Here is a 24548-nt window from a genome sequence, read left to right as displayed (position 1 = left end):
TTTATAAGAAAACATAAGCTGTTCTTTACAGGATTGCTCTATGTGATAAAATAATTTCATCTTATTTCCTTAAAATTCCCAGTGTCTTTTGGTAACTTCAATAAATGGGATAAAGGCCTGTCCTGAAGTGGAGGTACTAGAATAAAAGAAAGGGGGTTTAGAGGAAGGTTTGCGTTTGATTATTTTTAGTTTCTGGTTAGTGGTTGAACTCTGCGATTGTGCTAACTAGGTCTGTAATATGTGGAAGTCCTGGGAAGGAAGGCAGAGGCTTGCCAGAAAACCTGGAAGAACATTCAAAATAGTAAAGGAATTATGGGAGGGACAGAAGCAGAGTTTATCAGGAAGAAAGTAGCTTTGCCCAACAGCTCATGTTGGCAGGGCAAGGAGAGATGTGGGGCAAACTGCCTCACGTGGCCCTTTAGGGAATGGTGTTTTAAATTTATTCCACACCACTGTTTATAATTGTAACCAATCAAACATGTTCCAGTCCATTTTGCTATTGAGATTTTTTAAAATTCCTCTCTAAAGATAAGAAAAAATTGTGTGAAGTTACATCCATCTCTCTTCCTAATTGTCTTTTATGTAAATTGTACTGCTGGCAGTTGTAGAACAAAGACAGTATTCATGTCTTTTGCAGAGGGAGGTGACCAGTGGAGATTACTTTGCTGGGAATAGGATAAACAGAGCCAAGAACAAATAAAGTATTCTAAACAGTTCCTAACTACAAACTTTTTTTTTTGGAATTCAGGTTAAGGAAAGACAGACAAGTTCAGATAAGAAAACAGTGGGTGTTTAAAATCAGGCATATAATGTTGCTGCCCTCTCCAGTTTGCTGAATTGATTTAAAAATTGTTTGTGTTGTGGTAATTATGCAAAGTGATCAGTAACACAGTGAATAATTATGCAAGCATCGTTATTTTCTGCATGTAGGCTCTTCTGCTAGACATTAATGTTCTCTACTGTTGTACTAAAAGAAATAAGTTATATATATATGATGTGTCTAAGTCTTACTCCTCTTAATAGCATTTTAGGAGCATTAACCAAACATCCTAACGCCACTGTTACAAAAGATTTGGCGAACTAACAGATAAAGTTTTAAAACATTTATTAAGGAAAAAGGTACCCACCACAGTGTAAACAAAGTAATCTGACACATACCTGGAAGTAAAACTAAATTTCCATTTCTTGTGCCTTGATTCTGCCTGAAAGCAATATTGCGTTACCCACTGATCATAGAACTAGTCTGTAGGTGACCGAAAACACCAAGTTTATAAATTAGCCCTGAATTATTTTTTTTTTCCCCTCTGATCTTTGCTGTTGGGGCTTTTAGACTGAAATAGGTACTTGAAGGCTAGTGTATGCATATGTATGTTAATTATTAACAATGGCTAGAAGCAGGCCTTTCCATGCAGTATCTGAATGCAGTTTCATATTTGCTGTAATAAATAGGTTCTTTCAGGGCCTCCTTCCAAAGTCCAGCGCCTTCCTGAAGCATACTGTTTGCCTTCCATATCTTACATTCTGTATGAGATACAGTACATGAACTGTACCTATTCAGGAAGAAATTTATCTGAATTAGAAATGTAGTGGGAATCTAGTATATTTCTCACCTGCAAATAGCAACAAACCATAAAACTTAAGGTAGACTTTGTTCTGCAGTCTTGATACGGGTGGGAGTGCACTGTTTAATTTTAGAGGGGCTTGCAGGGGGTTTAACTGTCCAGATAAGACAGCAGATAAGGAACATTTAGTGCTTTACAGTGCAAAAGAAATACGACTCCAAAGAATCCTGCCAGGGCTGTTTGGCCTTGCCTTTCTCATCTCAGCTGCAGGACAGCAGTGATGCTGAAAGCTGATAACTGTGGAATGCCAGCCTGGAGTGTATTTCTCTTATGGTATGTTACAGTTTCGGGAACAGTACTGGGTGACTTGGCAGCGTGATGAGAGGTGTTCTGGCCTGGAAAGGGAGCTACTCTGCCTTCTGATAATCCTGCTAATTTCAGCGGAGAGTGATGATGTGAATAGATCTCTCCCGAGCTGTCAATAAAGTGGCTGCAGCTATTCTGTGAGAAAGGGTAGGGAAAAGCAGATTGAGAGGCGTACGTGGAACACTGCACTGTGGTGTTAAAGGCTGTCTCAGAGGTCTTCCCGTTAGAAAGGTTCAGATGGGCAATGATCCCAAGTTCCAAACAACACACTGATGTAAACGGAAAACACACCCAGGCGCTGGGCTGGGTGACGGCGCGTCCTGCCAGCGGCGGCAGGGCTCCGCCGTGCCCGCCCGTAGCTCCGCTCTGCTGCCTGGGCCCGGCGCGGGTGCCTCGGGCAGAGCCGGGGGCAGAGCCGGGAGCAGAGCCGGGAGCAGAGCCGGGGGGCAGAGCCGGGAGCAGACCGGGGGGCAGACCCGGGGGGCAGAGCCGGGGGGCAGAGCCGGGAGCAGACCCGGGGGCAGAGCCGGGGGCAGAGCCGGGAGCAGACCCGGGGGGCAGAGCCGGGGGCAGAGCCGGGGGCAGAGCCGGGAGCAGACCCGGGAGCAGAGCCGGGGACAGAGCCGGGGGCAGAGCCGGGAGCAGACCTGGGGGCAGAGCCGGGGACAGAGCCGGGGGCAGAGCCGGGGGCAGAGCCGGGAGCAGAGCCGGGAGCAGACCCGGGGACAGAGCCGGGGGCAGAGCCGGGAGCAGAGCCGGGGGCAGAGCCGGGAGCAGACCCGGGGGCAGAGCCGGGGGCAGAGCCGGGAGCAGACCCGGGGGGCAGAGCCGGGGGCAGAGCCGGGGGCAGAGCCGGGAGCAGACCCGGGGACAGAGCCGGGGGCAGAGCCGGGAGCAGAGCCGGGGGCAGAGCCGGGGGCAGAGCCGGGGGCAGAGCCGGGAGCAGACCCGGGAGCAGAGCCGGGGACAGAGCCGGGGGCAGAGCCGGGAGCAGACCTGGGGGCAGAGCCGGGGACAGAGCCGGGGGCAGAGCCGGGGGCAGAGCCGGGAGCAGAGCCGGGAGCAGACCCGGGGACAGAGCCGGGGGCAGAGCCGGGAGCAGAGCCGGGGGCAGAGCCGGGGGCAGAGCCGGGGGCAGAGCCGGGAGCAGACCCGGGGGCAGAGCCGGGGGCAGAGTCGGGGGGCAGAGCCAGGAGCAGAGCCGGGGGGCAGAGCCGGGAGCAGACCCGGGGGCAGAGCCGGGAGCAGAGCCGGGAGCAGACCCGGGGGCAGAGCCGGGAGCAGAGCCGGGGGCAGAGCCGGGGAGCAGAGCCGGGAGCAGAGCCGGGAGCAGACCGGGGGGCAGAGCCGGGGGCAGAGCCGGGGGGCAGACCCGGGGGCAGAGCCGGGGGGCAGAGCCGGGGGGCAGAGCCGGGAGCAGAGCCGGGGGCAGAGCCGGGGGCAGACCCGGGGGACAGAGCCGGGAGCAGACCCGGGGGCAGACCCGGGGGCAGAGCCAGGGTCCTGCCGGGAGACGGGACGGGCAGAGAAAACCCGGGGGGCGGGGCGGCCTCGCCGCGGTGACTCAGCGGCGCGGAGCACCGGGCTGCGACCGGTATTTCCTGTTCCCCTGCCGCCGCCGCGGGTGTCGGGGCTGTGGGCGTGGGCCGGGGCAGCCGGGCGAAGGCACCCTGGACTGGAGGGGCGGCAGCCGCAGGTGGAGGCACGCCTAAAGAGGGGGCGCGCCGCCCGCCCCGTCCGGCCGCCACCGCCTCTCCCCTGCCCGGCTCATCCCTCCCCATCCCTCCCCTCTCCTGCCCACCTGGGGGCGAGGCCGGCACCTGCGGCGGGAGCCCGCCCCGGCGTGGCCGCGCCGCCCCCGCCCGCGCCCCGCAGGAAATCGCCCGGCTCGGCGGGAGCGGCCAGAGCGGACACGGACCCAGCCCCAGCCCCAGCCTCAGCCGCGGCCCCGCACTCGGATTCGACACCCCAGTCCCTGCCCGCTCCGGGGCGGCGGGGCAGGGCAAGGCGCAGTCCCAGCGCCGGGGCGCCTCTGGGATCTCTGCTCCCGCTGCCGGACGCCCTCTGAGCAGGCGAGTATTCCCCGCGGGATATCCCCGCCCAAGCCCGCAATCCCCGCCGCTTCCCTCCCCCGGGCAGGTGCGGTGCCCCCCGGCACCCCCTGTCCCCCGCGGCCGGTGCCTCCGCTCCCTGCCCCGGGGGCCGCGCTGCGGCCACGAGCTGCCCGGCTTCTCCTTCTCCTTCTCCTTCCTTTGTGTGCCTCGGGTTTTGTCGGCTCTCGCCCGCGCTCCTCAGGCGCGCTTTGCCGCCTTTGTCCGCGGGGTCGGACCCGCCGCGTCCCCGCGGAGCCCCCCGGCCGGTTCCGCGCCCGCCGCGCACCTGGGCGGCGCGAACAGCCGGGCTCGCCCGGGGATCGGCTTTTCTCTAACGGGATTAAGCGGCTCTCGGTGACTTTTTCCGTGATAAGTACTTTCCGGGAGAGCGCGATACTACGTGGAAAGTGGGAGAGATGACACCGGCGAGTCGGGGTGTTTGTTTACCCGGGTTATTCCCGAGGGGAGAGGGGGGAGCTGGGGGGGGCGGGTCCCCCGGCCAGCCCACGCCCCCGGGGGCTTGGGCTGCCTTTGTTGCACAGAGAATTCCTGAAATCTTTGTGTTGGCACATCCCGAGTGGATTCCAGCCGTGCCTTGGGCTTTGGCTAACTGGGTCAGGGGAAGTTTCAAGTTAACAGGGAACCGTGAAACAAAAGGAACAGGCAGTTCCAGAAAACAAATGTTTTAATTGCCCTGTTAAAGTGCCTTGGCACTGGCCATGTTTGCAGTGCTGGAGCCCAAGTACATTAGATTTTCACCCTGGAATGCCAAGGTTGATCTACCAGTGGCATGCAGTTGCTTTAGTTGACAACTCTGCCCTTACTTACCCCGTACTTGAAACCTGTTTGCATTTTTTTTTCCAGCATGAGAAAGTACATGCTGTTTGAACATACTTGTGTAAGAGGCATATAACAAATCAGAAAACTTAAATGCCTGCAGTGTTGCTTTCTAGTTGTTATTCACTTGAAACTGACAGAATCACTGAATTATCTGCTCCCTAGCTTCAGCTCATAAAATTGCATCGGTTTCCACAGCTAAGATGATTCTCGAGGGCTCTTGGCCCCACAGCTGTGCTCCAGCAGAGGCTGCAAATGTCTGCTTTGTTTTAACCTTCGGAAGCAATTATCAAGGTCGCATCATTTCCAAGACAATAGATTACCTTTTCTTTTGTTGTGCAAAGTTTTGTTCTAAAGGTTGAGAACTGTGATTCACCTATAGTTCGGAAAATAAAAGAGAAACTAGTGTCTTTAATTTGTGAAGCATTTGTCGTCTAAGGCTTTAAGTATCGGCTCCATCAAATAGTGATGCTTGTCAGGATCCATGAAGTCCTGACGTGGCAAGAATCAGGTACTGAAAGGCATAGGAGGTTTGCTTGTGTGAATAAATACTAATTGAGAGATCATCAGGCTGCTTTAAGAGACTTTGAAATGTTTTTCATTTAGTAAGCATGTGTGTGCCACTTAGACATGGTCAGTAAGATTTGTACTTAGTATAACATTATTATGACGGTTGTCTTCAGCCTTCTGAGGAAGTTTTCTGCATATATTTGACTTTTAGGTGGATTTACTGTTATAATTGCTCCTGGACTGTTACATGCAAACATCTTAGATCCTAAACATTGGTTTCAAGTACGGCAGTGACTTCTCTCCCGTTTATAAAGAGATGACACTGGAGTGGAGAACCTGTTTCTAATTATGTTTTGCTATTGGCCTGTATCACTGGCAGTAACTGCTGAGGTGCTTAGTGCCACTGCACTGGATTTTTGTGAGACTAAAGGCAAGTGTTGGGAATTATGCAGCAGAATTGGGGTGATCCCAACACTTTGCATGAACTAAAATCTAAATAGATCTCTTCAGAATGAAGCATCAAAGTAATAAAGTGTATGATACTTTTTTGATTGCTTAATCTCCCCTTCTCCTGGTTCCGTGTCCTCTAGGGACAACCAGGAAGTCTTTCATAGTGATTAAAACAATGTTTAGGTAGTTCCATGGCTCACAAAATGGAATGTGCTGTACCTTTATAAAACCTATATGCTGAAAAGCGTTAAGAAGCTCCTGGACCATAGTAATTGTCAATTAAGGAACTATTCAGCTGAGGCCTACTATTCCAGGACTACTTCAAAGCTGCATTTAACTTAGAGAACATACCTGGGTGATAGCATTTGTGTGTGTGTTTTTAATAGTTACCAATCTTGTCTTTCTCCAGAACTTCTTTGTAGGGTAAGGGAAATCTTGTGTTACAAGACTGGTCACTTTTAGTTGTTGAAATAATAGTATTTATGTACTCAGGGATGGTATAACTTTTGTCATACTGTGGCTGCATCAGTGTTATCCTATTGTAGTAGTCTTGGAATTGGTCATTCTAATGACAGGGGGAATAGGGCATATGTTAGAACAGCTACAGGTCTATGAGGTTAGAAAGTTTCAAGTCTGGTTTATTTTCAAATAGGCAGGGAATTTCTGATTGCTGGGGAAAATTTAATTTTGACAATTGATCTTTGGCATCAGCTATAGAAAGGCTGTGGATCTTAATCCCGGATTGCAGTGAACTTTGGAAGACTTCTCAAAAATGAGATAATCTATTTATAAAACAAATATTTATGGCAGTAAGTATATAGGGCATAATTTTGTCTTCTAATATGAGTCTTACCATAGTGATGAATGTTTGCTAATGGTGTGTTACCTACAAAGATTGGAGCAGTGGCATTGGGAGGACTGGTTTTGCTTGACAGTGCTGGCACACACACACACCAGTGCACGTCATCTTTCAGAGTCAAAGGTTCAGTCTCGGTTCCATGACCAAGTGCTCTAAATGCATTTATAACTTGCATCATCAAAATAGAGCTGTTCAACCATGGGACGCTTTTCTCAATTTTCTAACCCTATCCTCTTCCTCAGAAAGGTAGCCCTGTGTTGGATACCTATGTCTGCTCACTTGAAAACTTTGCTAACTGCTTGTTCCCAGAGTCTTTTAAGCCTTCTGTTGCTCTTCAATCGTGTTTTGCCATTACTTGGGCCATCCTAGTCCCACTTCAGAAAGTAATTTTTTTTCCGGAGTCAGTAAATTATGATGTAGAACCTGCTGCAATTATGTGAGTATTTTTGTTTAGAATTTGGAAGGGTTTTTTATTTGTTTGTTATTCGTGGGTTTTTTGTTTAGTTTAGGTTGGGGTTTCTTTTGTTATTATTTTTTGGGGGTTTGGTGCCTTTTTGTTGTTTTGCTTTGTTATGTGTGTTTTTTGGTATTGGTTGGGGGGTTGTTTTTGGTTTTTTATCAGACAAAGCCATCATTCAACTCTAGAGAGCTGAGGTTATTTTTTTCTTAAATATTACATAATTTAAACAACTACTAACTGCAGCATTGTAATTAAACAGTTGGATGCAGCAGCAAAGTATACTCAGGTCGTTTAATGCCTTAAAGTATTAATGTTTGGGTTGGGTTTTAGTTGGCTTGTTATTGGGATGTTTTGTTTTGTTTTGTTTTTCTTTTTAAACTGATTGCTTTTTGAAAGTGCATGTCGTTAAGGGATATTGTCATTTTCTAATTATAATGAGAATGCAGACTGTCAATTTCTTTCTGTTCAGAGTGATTTGACTCTTGCGTTTCTGAATGTATTTAGGATGTTTATGATCCAAGCTTAGTAATAACATAGTTAGCTGTGGGAGCTCTAGTTCGATATCTGGTAAGCATCTACCCTAGTGTGTATTCATCCGCTGCAGGCTTTGTTTTTAGGAAACATGAGCTACCCAAGTCTTCCTGAATTTAGGTCAGCATTGTCATTGTGCATCCGAGTCCCAGAACCTCAGATAACCATGGCTGCTAATCTAGGAAGAAAACGAAACTCATTAGCGCTCTCTTTTCACATGAATAATGTGCAAACGACAGGCAAAAATACTGCCTGATAAAATAGTAGGGTCAATAAGAAGTGTGCAAGGCAAGATATAAAGCCCTATTGTTTTGGTTTTTTTTTCCAATGCCTACTCCCTTTTCGTGCTTTTGTCTCTGCTTTTGTTTTGTACCAGCAATCCAGAATTGCTTTTGAGAAGTTTCTTTTTACTTCTTAAAGGTGTGCAGTTATGTGGGGTGTGGTTTATATACATGTGAAATGTCAGGTTTAGGATGTTCCTTAGATTTGGGTTTGTTTTCATTGAGTTAGGCATGAGTTCATATCTATCGGCCACTGTGGCTTTTTCCTAAGACTGGCTCAATGATACCTCTCCCTAAAGGATTGTGCTGTTATAACTCTATTGTACCGAACTAATTTTTTGACATCAGTTGATAAACTGACATATGGATAAACTGAGGGTGAGCTTAACAATGCAGCTTCATCATAACCAAGATTTCACATGTTGGTTCAAGCTATGTGTTATTTGCCTTGCTTCATTAATTTTTGGTTGGGATTTTTAAGGCTCTAGAGAAAACCCATAAATCTCTCCTGCACGTCACTCTTAGCAGCAAGGCTGTCTGTGCTCTGGCTTGCACTCTCTATTCTAACATCTGCTTCATCATCTAGCTCTGCTTAATAGCCAGCAGATTTGACTACTGGTGTCTCTAGCCTCCTTAGCACAACTTTGTATAATCTGATTCTGAGAATCTCCAGGAACATATGGACTGTTCAGGGAAGGGACTATCTCTAAGGAGGAGCAAAAAGCAACTGCAATCCATGAAGCTGTAAGAAAGAAGCTTCCAGGTCTTCCTCCTCTCTTTTCAGTCCCACATCCCACACTCCCAGTCTGAACCTTGATGCTCCTCTACTTAAGATTTTGCTTACAGATCAAACTTTACATATGTGCTGGTTGTGGCACAAACAAAACACTCATGTGTTCTGGAGGTTAACAATTGACTGTCACAGTTGTTCTTATCACTTCAGCAAAAGCATGTACGAAGAGATGCTTGTTTCTCTGCTCTCTTTATAAGAGAATTCTTTGATCTGTATCTGTTACAAAGACTTTTGTTGAAAGATGAGAAATAACAGGATTTTGTTTTTTTCACGAAGTGGAAAATAATTTGTGGCTGCATTAGGCAATGACTCTCTTTTTTAGTTGGGTCTGAAGTGACTGAAGATGTGATCCTGCCTCTGCCATCAGTTTACAAGAAGTATGCTCTACATCTAATTAAGAGTGTATTACTCTTTTCATCTGTTGAGGATTAGAGCAAAATAAAGCTTTTGCTTTGATCTTGCAAATGTTTCTTTAATGGAGAAAAAAGCTCTGTCATTCTTTCCCCCTTCTCAGAAATGCATTATATTTTCCGAGGCATTACTTGTGTGCTCTCAGTCAGGAAAATTGTGCTGTTTCTTTCCAAAAAAACTTGGGTTTCTGTTCTTCTTGAAAAAATACAAAGACAGAAAAAGTGGAGTGGACAATAATTCTCCAGCAGGAAACAATGGAGGACAGTCTGTTTTAGACTTTTTGTTTGCTCTACAAAGTCATTCTTCAGTAACAGTCTGCGTACTAGCAGCTTTGAATTTCTGTTTCTAAATAAAGTTGAAGGAAGTTGATTAACTGTGAGTCAGCCTCTCTCCCTCTGGATACCTGGAGGTTTCACATGCCATTTAAACGAAAGCAGTACTTGGGTGTAACTTGTGTTTATTGTGTGGGCTTGGCTTCCCTGTATGCAACACTAGTCATGGGGCTCCTTTTCTGGTCAGAATTAATATGCTTTGCACAAAGGGACAGAAGATGGGCTAGAGCTGCACTTAATACTTTCAGACTTTGCATAGGACTGGCTTTGAAAACTCCTGTGGGAAGGTTTTTTAAAGAACTATTTCTTTGATCTGTAAGGGGAAAGTTTAAAGAAGTGTTTCTGCTTTTGAGTAAAATATAACTGTCATGAACTTCTACAGTCAGGAGATCCTTAAGTACTGGAATTGTCAAAAACTGCTCACTTGTCTTGTCTTTTCTTTCTCAGTACAACCTTTATGGTAGATCTACCAAAGATCTATCAGAAGTCAGGATGCCTGCAGGCTTAATGACGTTAGCTGTGCTTGCTAGGCTCCTAGTACTACTCTGCTTTCCTAAGCTTCTTAATGCTTTGTATACAGATGTTTAAAGTTGTAGTTAAGTGATTTTTTTTTTGCACACGGAAAAGTAATTTTTTGCTTAATTTAATTCATGTGCTTTTAATATATTAATTATTTTTTTAACATATCACTACATTTCAGACTACATACTCCTTATCAGCATGTTCCTCTGACAATTGTAGTGCTAGTCTCTGAATCTAAAAGATGCTTGATTTTATTTTGCTCTTATAAGATCAGTCACATGGATTTCTTTAGTAATTACTTGAGATAGTTCAGTGCGTGCATGTGCTAAAATAGCCTACAAATGTGATTGGATATTAAACACCAAATATGGCTAATGCAGGATTGTAAGTAATGTAGAATCTGGAAATAGTTATACAAATGTTGTTATTAAGAGCTAAATATTTTACAGCACAAGAAATCATCTTAATTTCTAAATAAGTAACATGTAATATGATATCACCTCAACAGAAATACACACATGCCTAATAGGACCAGGAAATAAGTAATATGCACAGTTTATAGAGGAAGTTGTGGTTCTAGGCTTCAGTCTTTCTGTCACATCTCTTCTTTCTATGTTTTTATCTCTATTACTGCCTAAGTGCATAATATTTATATATTATGCAACTTATATATGTAACTATGTGTTATATATACCTTTATCTATATATATATATATATATATATAAATGCATTCATTTCTTACTAAGAAGCATTACATCAACATTTCCTTGATTAGCTTTGCAATCAAGTACATCTCTTTGAATATTGCAATTTGACAGTACTAGAGTGTTTCTAAAATGTCACCGTTACTTCTTTCAACACTGTCTCCAGTGTTGTAGTTCATACCTGATGTCTTCGGCACACGCAGTTCCTTACCTCATGGCTAGAGCAATTCTGACATGGGATGTGGCTTCTGGCATCATTGGGAGCCACATTTGAATGACTGGAAGGTATCATAATGGGAGTCTATATCTTTCTTAATTCTGCACAAGCCATGTAAGGAAATATTTCTCCATGCCTTTTCTGAGTAGATCAGCTAAATCCCTTGTGACACTTCTAACATAGAGAGCTTTCTGGTGCTCTGGTGCTTTCTGGTGAGAAAAGTTAAGGCAAAAGCTATTTTTGGCTGTCACTGTCTAAAATGGTCTCAAGATTTCTGTGCAGATCTCTTTTATTCCCTGGATGGATTTGACAGAGAAGTTACCTAGTGCTCCATTAGCAGTTGAAAGATTATAGACAGCAGAGATTTAGCAAAGGATTAGTCAATTGTAGAGTGTGCATTATCCGGCCAGGCTTAGAACCGTGATTGTCTCTTCAATCATTTTCATTAGTGTCTTATTCAAAGATTGAATTACGTAACAATGACGTTTCTGGGGAATCTGGTAGGAGTTTTTCTTTGGTTTCTCTCTCTCTTCTGCTAACTATTCTAGCCTGGGAGAGGAGAAAAAGCATTGTTTTTGTGCTTCAAAGTGGCAGCATGTTTTAAAAAGCAGCATTTCAAATCAGTGAAGAGGCATGGCTTCAGTTGCAGCATCTGCATTTGGATGATAACTTAGTGTGGTGGAAGTCTTGAGACAGGCAGGATGCGATACAAGAAATACATAACTATTTTAGAAGCAGCAATAGGTGTTACTCCCCTTAACAAGAGGGAGCTGCTTCCTGAGGGTAGACATGCAAATCTGTGGCAACATCCAGGGTAAGTGTTAAAAAGCAATTAGTGAGTAACTATGGGAAAAACTGTGCTCACCTTGAATCATGCATTTTTAAAACTTGTTATCAGAAAGAGGAGAGTTATTAATAAAACAGGTGATCTTTTTTTGTACTGTCCAAGTTTTGTATCTTCAGTAGTTGTGGTTGAACTTAGTGGTTTCATTAGAGATTTCTGTGTACTACCAGTCCTTGACTAGAGAAATAACTAGAAGAAGGTGTTATTTCTAAATTACGAGTTTGCTGAAGAACAGGAACAATAAATACATGTATACTCATCAGAACAGAAATGAAATGGCTATTTTGTATTTTTTGCTTGCTACTAACTTGATGTATGTCTGTGTTTCCCCTCTCCTCATTTAAAATATACATATTTTAATTTTTATCTGTCAGAGAAGCAGTTCCTAAAATGGGAAAAGAAAAATCACTTTTTTCTTTGCAGGCAACTTTACTTCTCTGCTTAGGAGGAAGAGTTCATAATACTTAGGAATACTGTTTCCCTACAAGAAGACTTTTCTGATTGTTGTTAAAAACAATTCGGAGTGCTTTCTTGTACCATACACTTAAGTATTAAGCTTCAGAAAAATCTTTGTGTATGTAACTGTTTCCACCAAAAACATATGTTGTGTGGAAAACAGAGTTGTCACTCTCTTCCACCTGCCCCTGTATGAGTAGCATGGATGGATGGGTGTCTTTAGAGTCCTTCTGATCTCTTGTATTTTTGTAATACATTAGAATGTTGTCACCTTGTTTCAGACATTGCAGAGGAGTGCAAAATATGAGTGGCTTTTGTCCAAGACCAATTAGCATGTTCCTATTGGTTCTGTGTAAACAAGGCTTCAAAGAAAAACTTGGATTATAATTGTGGCTGTTTGACTATAACTGCATTCAGATTTATCTTATAATTTCTCCACAATTTTGCTTTCTTTAATGGTGGCAGCAACAGTAAAAGCAATAAATCACTATCTTTTTCTTTCAGATCTATCACCAGAACCATAAAAACTGGTCTAGAAAATACACTGATAGAAATGGTTTTGTGTCTTTTTATTAACAAAAGTGTTCTTCATGTTGGTTCTAAATTTCCAGTGTCATGTTAATGAGTGCTTGTAGCACTTTTTGTTAAAAACTTGCCCAATAAAAGGGATTCTCAGTGCAGTCTATTTGGATTCAGGACAGCGGAGTATGCTGTACTGTGACTTCCTTTGGTTGTTCCATATAAATTATATACATGCAAATCTCTGATTTTTACAGCTGCTCTTTATACATTAATAAAATGTTAGCTGATTTCTCCTACTATTTTGAGGAACTGTGTTGGAAAGTTCCTGTATATATATTCTTGTAGAATTCTTCTTTGTTTTTAAGTAGGTTACTCTGGCTAGAGTCACAGCTTGAATCAAGGGAGAGGTTTAGTTAATGTGATTGTTGTACACACTTGGAATTTCAAGCTGGTTAAGATATATTCCAATTATGTTTGGATTGCCATTCCAACAGTTTCGGAAAAGCTGTTGTCATTGGACTGTAATAGGGATCCCTTTTATGTTTCTATTAGAACTTTCAGGGAACAAAAGGTTGGTAACCAGCAATTGAGTAGAAGGAAATCGAGTTGACAAAAAAAAAAACCTGTTCTTTTTGTAGCTGCATATTGCTTATTCTGTATGACTGGAATAAACACATTAATAATGCACTTTGCTAAGATCAGCTTATCAACTTCTAGAGGTACTCTGTTATATTCTTTGTAAAAATGAAATGTGATAAAAGTGTGAGTGTGTGTGTATAGGAAAAATATGTAACATAATGAGATGCTGTCCAAAACCTAATACTGAATAAAGGGTATAGAGTCCTTATTTGTCAGCTCCTCACTGCACAAATGCAGGTGCATAATTGAGCACTTTATATTTCTTAAACATCTCTTAAGATAAAAAATAGCACTGGAGTGTGATGCCAGGTCATCTGGAGTGTGATGGCTCGAGCCATTGCTTGAAAGTTGTAAGAATTCTGCTTAAAAACCCAGACTACTGTGCAAAAGAAAGCAGGAAAGGCACATACATTATTTTGCTGAGGTATTAATTTATATTTTCTTATCAAAGACATTACAAAGTTAAGTTTTTCTACTTCCGTCTTTGCTTGATGTGATGTGATGTGATTTCTGTGACAGATTGATTTTTATGAAGTTTGACAAAGGTAAAATGGTGGTAGGAATGGTAGTTAGGCTTAGCTTGTCTGTGTGACTTTTCTGCAGCCTCCAGAATAGTATTTTGTGCACAGCCTAGAAAGGCTGAAGTTTGTTTTGAGTGCACAGTATAGCTTGTGCTGCTCTTTGGTGGTCATATAAACTCATGTTAAGCATCTTTTTCTACTGCAACTTCAAAAATCCTGCCTTGATTTAAAACTGTAGTTTACTTAGAAAGATACTTTTATGCTGGAAGAGCATGGGAAAAAAAGACAAAATAACCTTCTAGTTTTGAGGTGTGATGTCTTTACAACACACATTGTTGCGTGTTGTAAAAAGTTAATCTGAAACAGCTTTATTTTTTTTAATTTTAGATATTTTAATTTTGCTTTTTTGAACCTGTGACCTCATTACTTTTGTGCTTAGGAAAAAGTGGATGTCACACACAAGACACATCAAAACTTGGGCCAGACTTGTATACAGTGGGGAAGTTATGCAGAATTCTTTCAGTATCTCTTATGTCTCTCAAGTGATCTAGAAACGCCTAATTGAGTATTAACCATAATGAAAAAACATCTATACATTGTGAGGGGCAGGGAGGGTGGGGCATGGAAACAGGCAAACAAATTCAAGCCTGATGAAAAAATAACTAATATACTTTCCTAGGGAAGTCTGGCTATATCCTTCTTTGGAAATTGAGCACTTGGAAAGATGTTTTGGAAAGAAGAATTGAAATTACTGAGTTGCACGTTGGTTTTCTTTTAAAAACAAAACAAAAGCCACCATCAAACCCTAACTGCTAGCTTGTGTTTCTATTTCTGTCAAAAGTTCCTTCTTTATCTTAGTAAAACCATTCATTTTCTCTTTTCCTACCGAGGGTAATCAAGGACTAGACAAGGGGTCAGGGAGAGGGGGAGCCCCGTGACCGGGATGCTGAATGGAAGCTAACATGCTACTTGTGCCCAAGAAGGGTAGATGAAGCCTACTGAGCAGGGGAAGGAGGATAGAAGATTACACTGGAAATTGTTTTCTTTCTATAATTTGGCAACTGAAGTTCTTGAGTTACCATCTGATGTCACTGGAGCACATGTATCTGATTGTTCTCACTGAGGTTATGCTCAAGATACAATGCTGTTACTGTACACAGCTTTCCTGTGTACAGCCTTGTGCAAGCTAAACAATCAGACCAAAACTAAATTGAAACAAAAAGCCAGATGGATTGTGGAGAGAACCAGTGCAACGAAGTAACTATAAGTATGCTTCCTGTCAATACCCTATTTCATTGGCAAAAATGCATGCATTGCTTTGCGTGTAGGCTTGGTGTAAATATTTCTGAGTATCTCCTTTTTTTCAATCACTACTTCCAAGTGATTTCCCAGGAAGCTAAAGCATGTCAAAATAAGCAGGGAAATATATTTTGTATCTTCTTTTATCTCTAGGATTTCAATGTTCCAGGCTTCACAAGCACTCCTTTTTGGTTATATGGACTTAAACGAAACCTTGTTTTTCAGGGAGCAAACTACTGCGCTGCCATCTCCTTGTGAGTGGGACTGGGAGCACAGCTGTACATCAAGCCCAAAGCATAGCGCAGCAGGTAGACAACGGCACTCAAAAATTGTCACTCCTCCCAAGGTACCAGTCAAGTTGCATCAGTTAGACTTAGCCATTAATTTAAAATTGTGTATTCTTGTCATGTGATCGCTGAGGTGTATATTCTTTTAGCTATGTTTTTATAAGGTTTCAAGAAATTGTACTTAGTAGAGTAATGTGAAATTAAAACTAGTTCTTTTGAATTATCAAAGAAATTTTAATTGGTTATATGCGCATTTGCTGTGAACTTGATGATGTACAACAGGCCTCCAGAGGAGAAGAGGTTTCTCCAATGAAGTCAATATTCTGCTAAAGTTATGCAAATAATAATGCACAGGCCTGTACTAGTTCATCTGTTAGCTAAACACTGGTAAAGAATGGATGTAATCTATGATGATGTCTTCAGCAAATATAAATATTTAGCATGGACTTGGGGATAAATAAATTACTTTTAAGCACAAAGGGTAATATTCATGGGAGTTGCTTAGTGACTCAAGCCAGTCCTAGGAAACAGAATAGCCACACAGGGAGAGTTGTTTTGCTGCATATTTTCTTACAGTACATCATTAAGGTAAATATAATCCTTTTGGCATATTAACCTTTTGAAACCATTTCTCAAGTGCTTCCAGAAGGACTATAAAATGCATCCTTAGTTTTATGTGTTGATCAAACGTGCTTGGCTTGCTTTTGTAAGTGATTAACAGATGATGATTTTAAGAGAGGGAAAGATTTTTATGCTGATATTTTACAAAACTATAACTGACTTCCATTTCTGAGATGAAGCAGCTATTGCTGCTTTAGTAATTTACTTAAAAATGTGCATATCTGCTGTTTTGACTTTCTAATTTGTGACATACTTAACCAAAGCTAGTTCCCTGTTTAATTTTCTGGCAGTGAGGGAAAATTTGATAGAAGAATATCAGTGAAATGTAGCTAGGCAGGAATGTCTCTGCTGAGGTTTTGAGCAGCCTCTGACATTTTCCTCAAAACAAAAACCTTCAGTGGTAGGGTATGCCAGCTTTACATCAGGGACTGTGGATAGTTGGGAGCTCAACTCTTAGCAAAAGAAATTCCAGAACCATTTATCAACAAGGACAAGATGGCTCAGAAGGTGCATCCAGCTGCTTTATCTGTGGGCTTCTAGGAGTTGTGGAACTGGCAAGTGAATGACAGGATGGCTGTGTTCATCTGCTTTCCCCCTTATTGTTCTTGCTGTTCTCTTTTGGACTATTGCCAGCTCACTTTAGTCATTTGTGAAAAACATCACCCAAAAGTGGGCATTACCCTAGCTGGGACCTTGCTGTTTCTGAATAGGGCTGCAGAACTGCTTTGTTTCTTAATAAGCTCGTCAGCAGGAGGTTTGCCAGTATAAATAGGATGGGAAGAGGCAGAGCTTTGAAGCATAGATTTTGTGCTCTAAAGAATTAACTTGGCTGAAGAACTGCTGTCTGGAGTTTTGTTTTTTAAATTAACCCCTATATCAAGAAAAAAAGTAACACATCTTTGTGTATGTTACATCTTGTGTAATCTGCATATTCTTTTGCTTGTTTTTAATAAGAATAATGTTATCCACGAGAATGGGATTTTTGTTTTCTTTATTGTGTTGTCTTAATTAATTTGGAGCCATAACAGTTGATTACTATGGTAAAGCTTTGATGTTGTAGGGCTTGACTTCTAATGGGGAGAGGCAGATAAATAGCTAAAAGCAGAGGATTTATTCACATCCTTGCCAGTAGTCAAGAAACATAGGGAAGAGAGGAAGGAAATGAGACGTAAGCAAAATGAATGTTCAAACAGAATGTGTCTGCAGTTAAAAAGGAAAATTTGCGGTTGGGAAGAGATTTCCTTTCAAGTGTTGATATACACTTTTGTTATGGTGTCTGGAGAGGAAAACAGCACACACTTGTGTGATTTGGATTGGTTTACACTGCATTGTTATTTCATTCTTTAGAATAACGGTTTTAGTTTTTGTAGCTTCTTAAAGTAGTAGAGGTTGAAGTGCTTTTGCCAAGAAAAGTTGTTTCAATTTGCATAGTCTGTAGAGGAGGGGATGCAGGGGGATAGTGTATTCAAGCAGAGTCACTGTTAAGACCCTGCTTGCCTCTAGCAGTATGTCAAACTATTTCATTTGCTTGCCTTACTAGGGTAATTTTCAAGGAACTGTAGTGTAATTAAAATGTTGCTCAGATGAAAATGTGGTTAGAAAAAATAGACTGTATTTCTTTTTCTCACAACTATAATTTTTATTAACTGTTACCAAACACCTCTGCATATTCTCATGCTGTTTTATCTATCCTATGAATATGCTGTACATCTGTGTTTTCTAATTGCCATATTCTTTGCAAAAGCAAAGTAGCAACAAACAAAGCAAACAATCTTCTGATGTAAAGCACAGCAAACTTGTAATGTGTGAGATCTGGTAGAACTGATGACTGTCCAACACAGTGAGGAAAATATACATTACATTTAATATATATTTATATGTTTTAAAAAAGAAAATATATGTGTATCTCATTTAATGGCCAGTGCTGTTCCTAGTTCTTCAGCATATAACAGTGCGTTTCAAATCTTTTTGTGAACTTAAAAATTGAGTTTGTGATTGGCTTAGAACAGTGCTGCCTCTTGCTCTAAATAATTATATATTTTAAATTTTTTAGCAGTTTGAGATGTCTCAGGAAATCTCAGTGTCTAGGTTTAAAAAATTTACAATATTCTGCTCTTGAAAACATCATAATAGGTGGCCTCGTAAGTGACAAAGGATTTGACAGTGTGATTATGCCATAAAAATATGTACAAAGTGTGAGATGCTGTGTGTGTTGGGCTGTGTTTCTTCCTGGGACATCTATACTTTCTAAAATAACAGCATTAGTATTGCTGCTTTGAGACTTGGAAAGTGTGTATAGCTGTTCATCCTTGCACTACATCAGAGACAGACAACAGACCAGACCCTGCAGCTGCATGCCAAAATTGTTATGTTGCATAATCACAAGCTGTACTTTGGAAGTGGAGACAAGGGGCAGGATAATAATTGCCTCGTTCTGCTTTAAGCTGGCACTTGAATCATGCAGTAACTCCGGAATGATAGGATAATTCAGGTGGAAAGGGACCTCAGGAGGTTTCTTGTGCAACCTCGTGCCCAAAACAGGGTCATCTGTGAGATCAGAACAAGTTGCCTGGGGCTTCACCCAGTTGGGTTTGAAAACCTCCAAGGACAGAGACTACAACTTGTCTGCAGTGGGTCCATGGTTTGCCTGTCCTCGTGGGGAAAATTGTTTCCCTTTATGGACATCTGAACCTGTCTTGTTTGAACTTTGGCCCGTTGTCTCTTACCCACCTTGCACTACTGCTAGGAACCTGGCCTCATCTCTTCAATCCTTTCTATCAGCACCAATGGGCTGCTGCTGAGTGTCCACCCTTCCTCCAAGCTAAAAATCCCAGCTGCCACAGCTGCCTCTTGCAGGGTCAGTGCTTCAGCCCCCATCATCTTGCTGACCCTCCTTTGGACTCACTTCTACACATGGTAGCAAGTGTTGAGATAGTATGTAAGGTGTCTTCTCCAGTCCCTCCAAGACAGAGATTAGGATTACTGTGCCATATCTGTGACAACTCCAGTGTAGAGCTGCATGTTTGAACCATATGTATGGAGCTCCTGAGCAGTTCCTTAGAGTCAGAGGTCAGCTACCTACACATCCTCTAATCCTGAAGGTTGAATCTGTTAGTGCCCAGCTTACTATATAAAGAAGCGAACGTAATTGGATTTATGAATCATTTAAGTAGGACTGGGCTGACTGATTTGTGTGATTTTGCAGGCTGATGACAAATGGCTGTCTAAAGAGATTGCCTGGAAGGGAAGGGGGAAAGGCTGTTTGACAACATGGTATTTTTAGAAACTTCTACAGTGTCTCTCATGACAGGATCATGAACACTTGCTTAAAAACAAGAGCACAACTGGCATCTCTGTTCAGATAGTTCCAAAACTGGACGAGCAGCCTACATTCCCAGTGTCTCTTTCTGAAATCAGTTCCCAGCTCTTAAAGGAGGTTGCCTTTTTGCCAAGCTGTCTAGCATCAGCACCAAGTGTTGAACTTTTAACATTTAAAGAAACAGAAAAATATTTTATTGTCATAGGGGCAGGTTAAAAGGCTTGATGGTAGAAAGGAGGCAGAGAGAACCTGAATCAAAACATGGTTGCTGCAGGCAAGTTGCAGAATAGCCTTTCTCTGTTGGCTGGAATAACTGTGAGAGCAGCTGCTTGTTTTAAATTTGCATCCTCTAGAGTAGTGTTAAATGGGTGTTCTCTCTGTGGATGCTGGAAGTGGCACAACTGCTTAATTCACAGTAGCATTAGTTAATTTATGGAATGCATCCTAGGTTTTGCATGACTCAGGCTATAGCAAGTGGTCTCTCTAAATTAATGCTACACAGACCATAGATTCAATCTGATTGTAGGCAAAAAAAAAAAAAAAAATCTCCCTTTATTACTTAAACTGAAAATCTCAATGGGAAATGTGTTCACTGTAAGTTACTTGCATATTTTTCATGAAGTTAATACCAATAATCTTTCAATTTAAGTTAATTTTAAAATTCCTGTACATCTAGGTAGCATTTCATTAAATCCCCTGCAGATGATGCTGTTTTGTAGAGTTATTGCACATGCAGAATAGCTGGTCCTAAATGCTGCAGAGAAAAGAGCTGCAAATGTGTAGCCCAGTTCATGTAATTTTACATGGTGCTGATACCCAGCCTTTACTCTTCATGATGCACTATCCCTTGCAGGATGGACTACAACTGGACCTGCACCTCCCATTTCAAAGGGAGAGCAATGATTGAAATGTGCATGCAGCCATGCCTCCAAATACTCAGGCTGCTCAGGGACCTGCACAGACACATCAGACTATTTGGCTGAGGGTCCTGCCCCTTTTCTGCTTGTGTTGCTGCCCCAAGTGAGTTTTGGCTAGTTTATGGGTATTCTGTATCCACACTGGGGGTTTTTGTGGTGTTTCAGAGTAGATGAAATAGGAGAGGTTATACCTAATGGTAAACAATATGCTTGAGCTGCAGGTGAGGGAGTTTGGTTTTGTTTGGTTTACAATGGGGATGCTATGCTATCATGATAATAGCTGTTAAGTGAATTGAATGCTTTGAGAACCTGTTGTCCATTTTTCCTACCACAGGAGGTAGAAACTTGAGGTGCTGGAGGAGTTAGCACAACTCTCATCACTGTTTACACTGGTATCCTTCCATTTGTTGCTTAGCTGGCAACGTCTTCCTCTCATGAGGCCTTAGTGCATATCTATCTTGGGAGGACATCCTGGTCAAAGAGCAGGCCTGAAAGTTTGTTCTTAGTGGTTGAAGTGCAGGATAAGAAACCTGACAATTGTTACTACACTGTTGCTTACATCAGTCCATGCCATCACTTTGAGCATCACTTGGGCATTTAGCACTAGAGCATGAGCACTAGAGGCCACTTAGTGCTCATATTTGCAGGCTGGTATGGGATGATTTATATGCCCATTGTGGCAGAGTAGCTGTTTAGTTTGAGAAAAAAAGAAAAAGAAAACAGGAAAGCATATGTATACTTTGCTCTTAAAAGTGAGAAATTTTATGGACAAACATGGGAAATATTTAGATAAGCCCACATGGATTATTTTGCATCTGTTATTGCAGGACACTAAATAGAGACAAAGTGATAGGCCCTTCCCAGATAGGCTGGTTTTCAGTTTCAATTACCACAAAATACTATCTGGCTTGCATAACTGTGGTCAGTTCCTGCATCTGTGTTACACTTACTTCAGGCTAGCCTAGTGTGTTAACTCTCCTTGCTGCCTTACAGCTCAGGGAAGTATAGCCTCTGTTAGTGATAACACCTTGTGGCTTTGGTGAAGTCACAGAACATGCTAAAAGGAGGCATTAGATCAAGCCACAGCTTTTGCCTGGAACCACAAGTAATCTTTCTTGGCCTTGGACAGGATAGGCAGACCTTTAGATTGCAGTGACTGGCACTGCCTGCTCTTGCCAAGCAGCCGTGTCTAGTGGGGGAATCAAGAGTAGTAGCTCTTCATCTTTTGCCAGAACCTCCGTGGAAGGAAGCAGCTTCAGGAGGCTGGTGCTCTAGTTTATGCTGCCATGAACTTTGGGTATGTGTTAAGAGATGGCAGTCAAGAGATCTGGTGACTTCTTTTCCTGTCCCACCTCATGTCTGACAAGTGCTTTTCAAAAAGTATATTGCCATCCAGCTTAAAGCAAATGTTGTTCTTGCATCTGAAATGATGTTGTTTTCTGCAGCAAAATCTTGTTGTTTTCATTGTGTCATGTCATTTCAACAAGTACTGGACACTGGATTTCTCTGCTAGTGCTGTGACATAGCATTCTATGCTGATGTTGCCAAGCAGTGCTCTTAGGCAGGTTGTCTCCAGTTTGCAGAGGTGTGCACCGATGTGGAGACTGACAGCCTTGCCATGCTGTATTTCATGGATAAATTCTTGATGCCAGAAGCTATCACAGGATCCCCATGTGTGTGAAGAACCTGGCCCACAGTGCTTCATTTTTCCAAGTGGTCCTGACTTCAGCCATATACTGGACTGCTAGTATTGCAAAAAGGTTGTATGGTATCACTCACTTGTAAAACTGAGAGGAGGAACAGCATCAAAGAAGAGAAAAGTTCATGCTTTGGCTTTTTTTTTTTTTTGGCTTATTCTCTTTAGATTTGAGGGTAGGCTATCCAAAGTAATGTGCTGTTTTTTTGGGATTTTTTGGGGGGTTTTTTGGGTTGTTTTTTTTTTTTTTTTAAACATTGCCTTAAGAAAGTTTTTCCCTTACAGTTAGTTCTCATTCTTAGTTTCTTCCTTCCAAGGGTTGATTCAAGAATTGCCTCATCCACCCAAAATAGCATAAAGCCAGGAAGACAGCAGCACTTGGGAAAGAAGTCTTTTTTTTCTGAATATAATGTGGTTGAATTTCTGCCGGTCTTCTCTTCCTTAATGTTTTTAATGAGCATTCCTTTCTTTAAGCTCCTGGGAATAGTTAACTCAATAATGTTCTTTTTTACTATATGTAATTACAATTCCTAAAGCAAGCAATTTGGCCTCTGAATTAATAGCAGTGGTGTGGGCTTTTGAGACTGCTGTGGAAGGCTGTTAGGTGGTGGGAAGGAAGTCGACCAAGGCTGTGGATGTGAGGAGTGTTGGCTGTGGGGAGGCATTCACATCCACGTCCTCCTAAAAACATACTGACGGAAAAGGTGGGCATGACTGGTGCATGTCTGACACAAGAGGGCTGTGGATACAGTCCGCAAGCCTCATGTCAGGAATGCTGCCCGGGCTTGGGCCACTGGCCCCATCGCTCCCGTTTATCCTGGGACGGGCGTCAGCTGCCGGCCGCTGCCAAGGGCAGAAACACAAGAAATATTTTTGTAACTGGGGAATAACAATTCTTTTCTTCCCAGGGAGAATGGAAGTGTTTCTTCGCCTTCCCGGGGCGTTTACAGGCACGATTGGCTGGCGGCGGGGGCGGCAGGGCCCCGGCAGGACAAAGTCTCTCTGTGGAGGGCTGCTCAGAGCCGGCTTTGTCCTGCCGGGCTCCGCCGCAGCCCCTCGCCAGCGGCCCGGCCGGTTCCCTGGCGGAGGCGGAGAAGATTCCCGAGGCTGCCGGCACCGACCGCCAGCCCCGGTGCGCGGGCGCCGGGCCCGGCGATGTTACTATGGGAGCGACGCAGGGCTCCGCCGGGAGCGGCCCGCGGGAGCCCGCGGCGGGGGCGGAGCAGGTCGGTACCATCCCCGCGCCCTCCTCCTGCCGGCGTCCCTCAGCGGCGCCCCCGCCCCGGCCGTGGGCCCCGGGGGGCGGCGGGGCACCTGTGAGGCCGGCGCACGGGTGTGCCCCGGGACCGCGCCGGGACCGCGCCGGGACCGCGCCGGGACCGCGCCGGGACCGCCCCGGGACCGCGCCGGGACCGCGCCGGGACCCCGTCGGGACCCCGCCGGGACCGCGCCGGGACCGCGCCGGGACCGCGCCGGGACCGCGCCGGGACCGCGCCGGGACCGCCCGCCGGCGGCGGAGCGGGCCGGTCCCGATCGCTGCGGGCTGCGCCTGTGCCCCGCGCTTCCCACCGGCGCGGGCTGGCGGAGACAATGCTGGAGCGCAGGGCGGTGGGAATACCGTGCTTTTTCCAGTTAAATGGGAGCGGGGAGGCAGCCTGTCCTCCGAAGCGCCTTGCAGGTTCCTGCGGCGCCCGAAGGCTACACGAAGTTTTGTATTTTAAATACTGGTTGGGCTCAGGGTGCAGGTCAGTGTTTTTAACTGAAAATAACCCCAGTGGAGAAACAAACTCGGAAGTCTGATGAAGAAGAGCCACTTCCCCCTCTCTCTGGTCATAGCTTTTTAAGATTGTCAGTTGCTGAACTGCAATAATCAAAGTGTCTACGGAGTAGTAGGCAGCATCTGTCAGGAGTGGAGGGGTGGTGTGGTGTGCATGCTGGCGTGCAGAAAACTGAACTTATCTGTAGTCACTCCTCCCTCCCCCACTAAAATGTGGATGGAAGCCATAAACACCTATTTACACTTCATACTTTGTTCTGTGGTTTCTAGAATAATCAGTACTCTCAAGTGTCCTTGCAATGTTGATTATTTTGAGATTATTTCCATACTCTGTGTGTTCTAGTTTTTTGGTTTAATGTTTTTTTGTTGTTGGTTTTGTTTGGTTGGAGTTTTTTTCACCACAGAGGACATTAACAGCTGGCTAACTTAATCCACTCTTCTTGTTCTGTTATCTTCAACCTCACCTGTATTTGAGTGTTTCATCTCTTCTTAATCCTTCTTGTAAGCCCTTTGACACAGATCCCAGTGTATTTGACACTGTTGCTCCAGTATGTTTGGTAAGTAGGTGTAATCATTGCTGTTGGTTTAGGTGAGAGAAATAGAAACAGCCACTATAATGTGCTGGTGCCTTGCAGTGGTCTCTTGGGGATGACGTTTACATGTGTTATCCTGAGATGGATGGCAAATCTAACACCTGCACGTTTGAGCTATAGGAGTTACA

At 43.7% G+C, this 24548-nt stretch overlaps 1 protein-coding gene across 5 annotated transcripts in view; it reads left to right on the top strand.

Annotated features, from left to right (window-relative positions):
- Positions 1-3806: 3806 nt before the first annotated feature.
- Positions 3807-24548, top strand: part of TJP2 (tight junction protein 2) — a 61836-nt gene continuing 41094 nt past the window's right edge. Inside the window, exons 1-2 of one of the 5 annotated variants that reach the window (XM_077790463.1) lie at positions 3807-4000; positions 15436-15556. Coding sequence is in view for 2 of the 5 variants with exons in the window: in XM_021530497.2 (XP_021386172.2) it covers positions 23214-23276 (63 nt within the window). In the remaining 3 variants the exon portion in view is untranslated. Of the gene's footprint in view, positions 4001-15435; positions 15557-23111; positions 23277-23637; positions 23659-24548 lie in introns of those variants that run through there. The other 4 variants (XM_021530502.2, XM_021530494.2, XM_021530497.2 and 1 more) reach the window with 4 other exon arrangements.

This window comes from Lonchura striata, chromosome Z, assembly GCF_046129695.1.
Source record: "Lonchura striata isolate bLonStr1 chromosome Z, bLonStr1.mat, whole genome shotgun sequence".
NCBI lineage: Eukaryota > Metazoa > Chordata > Aves > Passeriformes > Estrildidae > Lonchura > Lonchura striata.
This window is presented reverse-complemented; position numbering and strand designations above follow the sequence as displayed.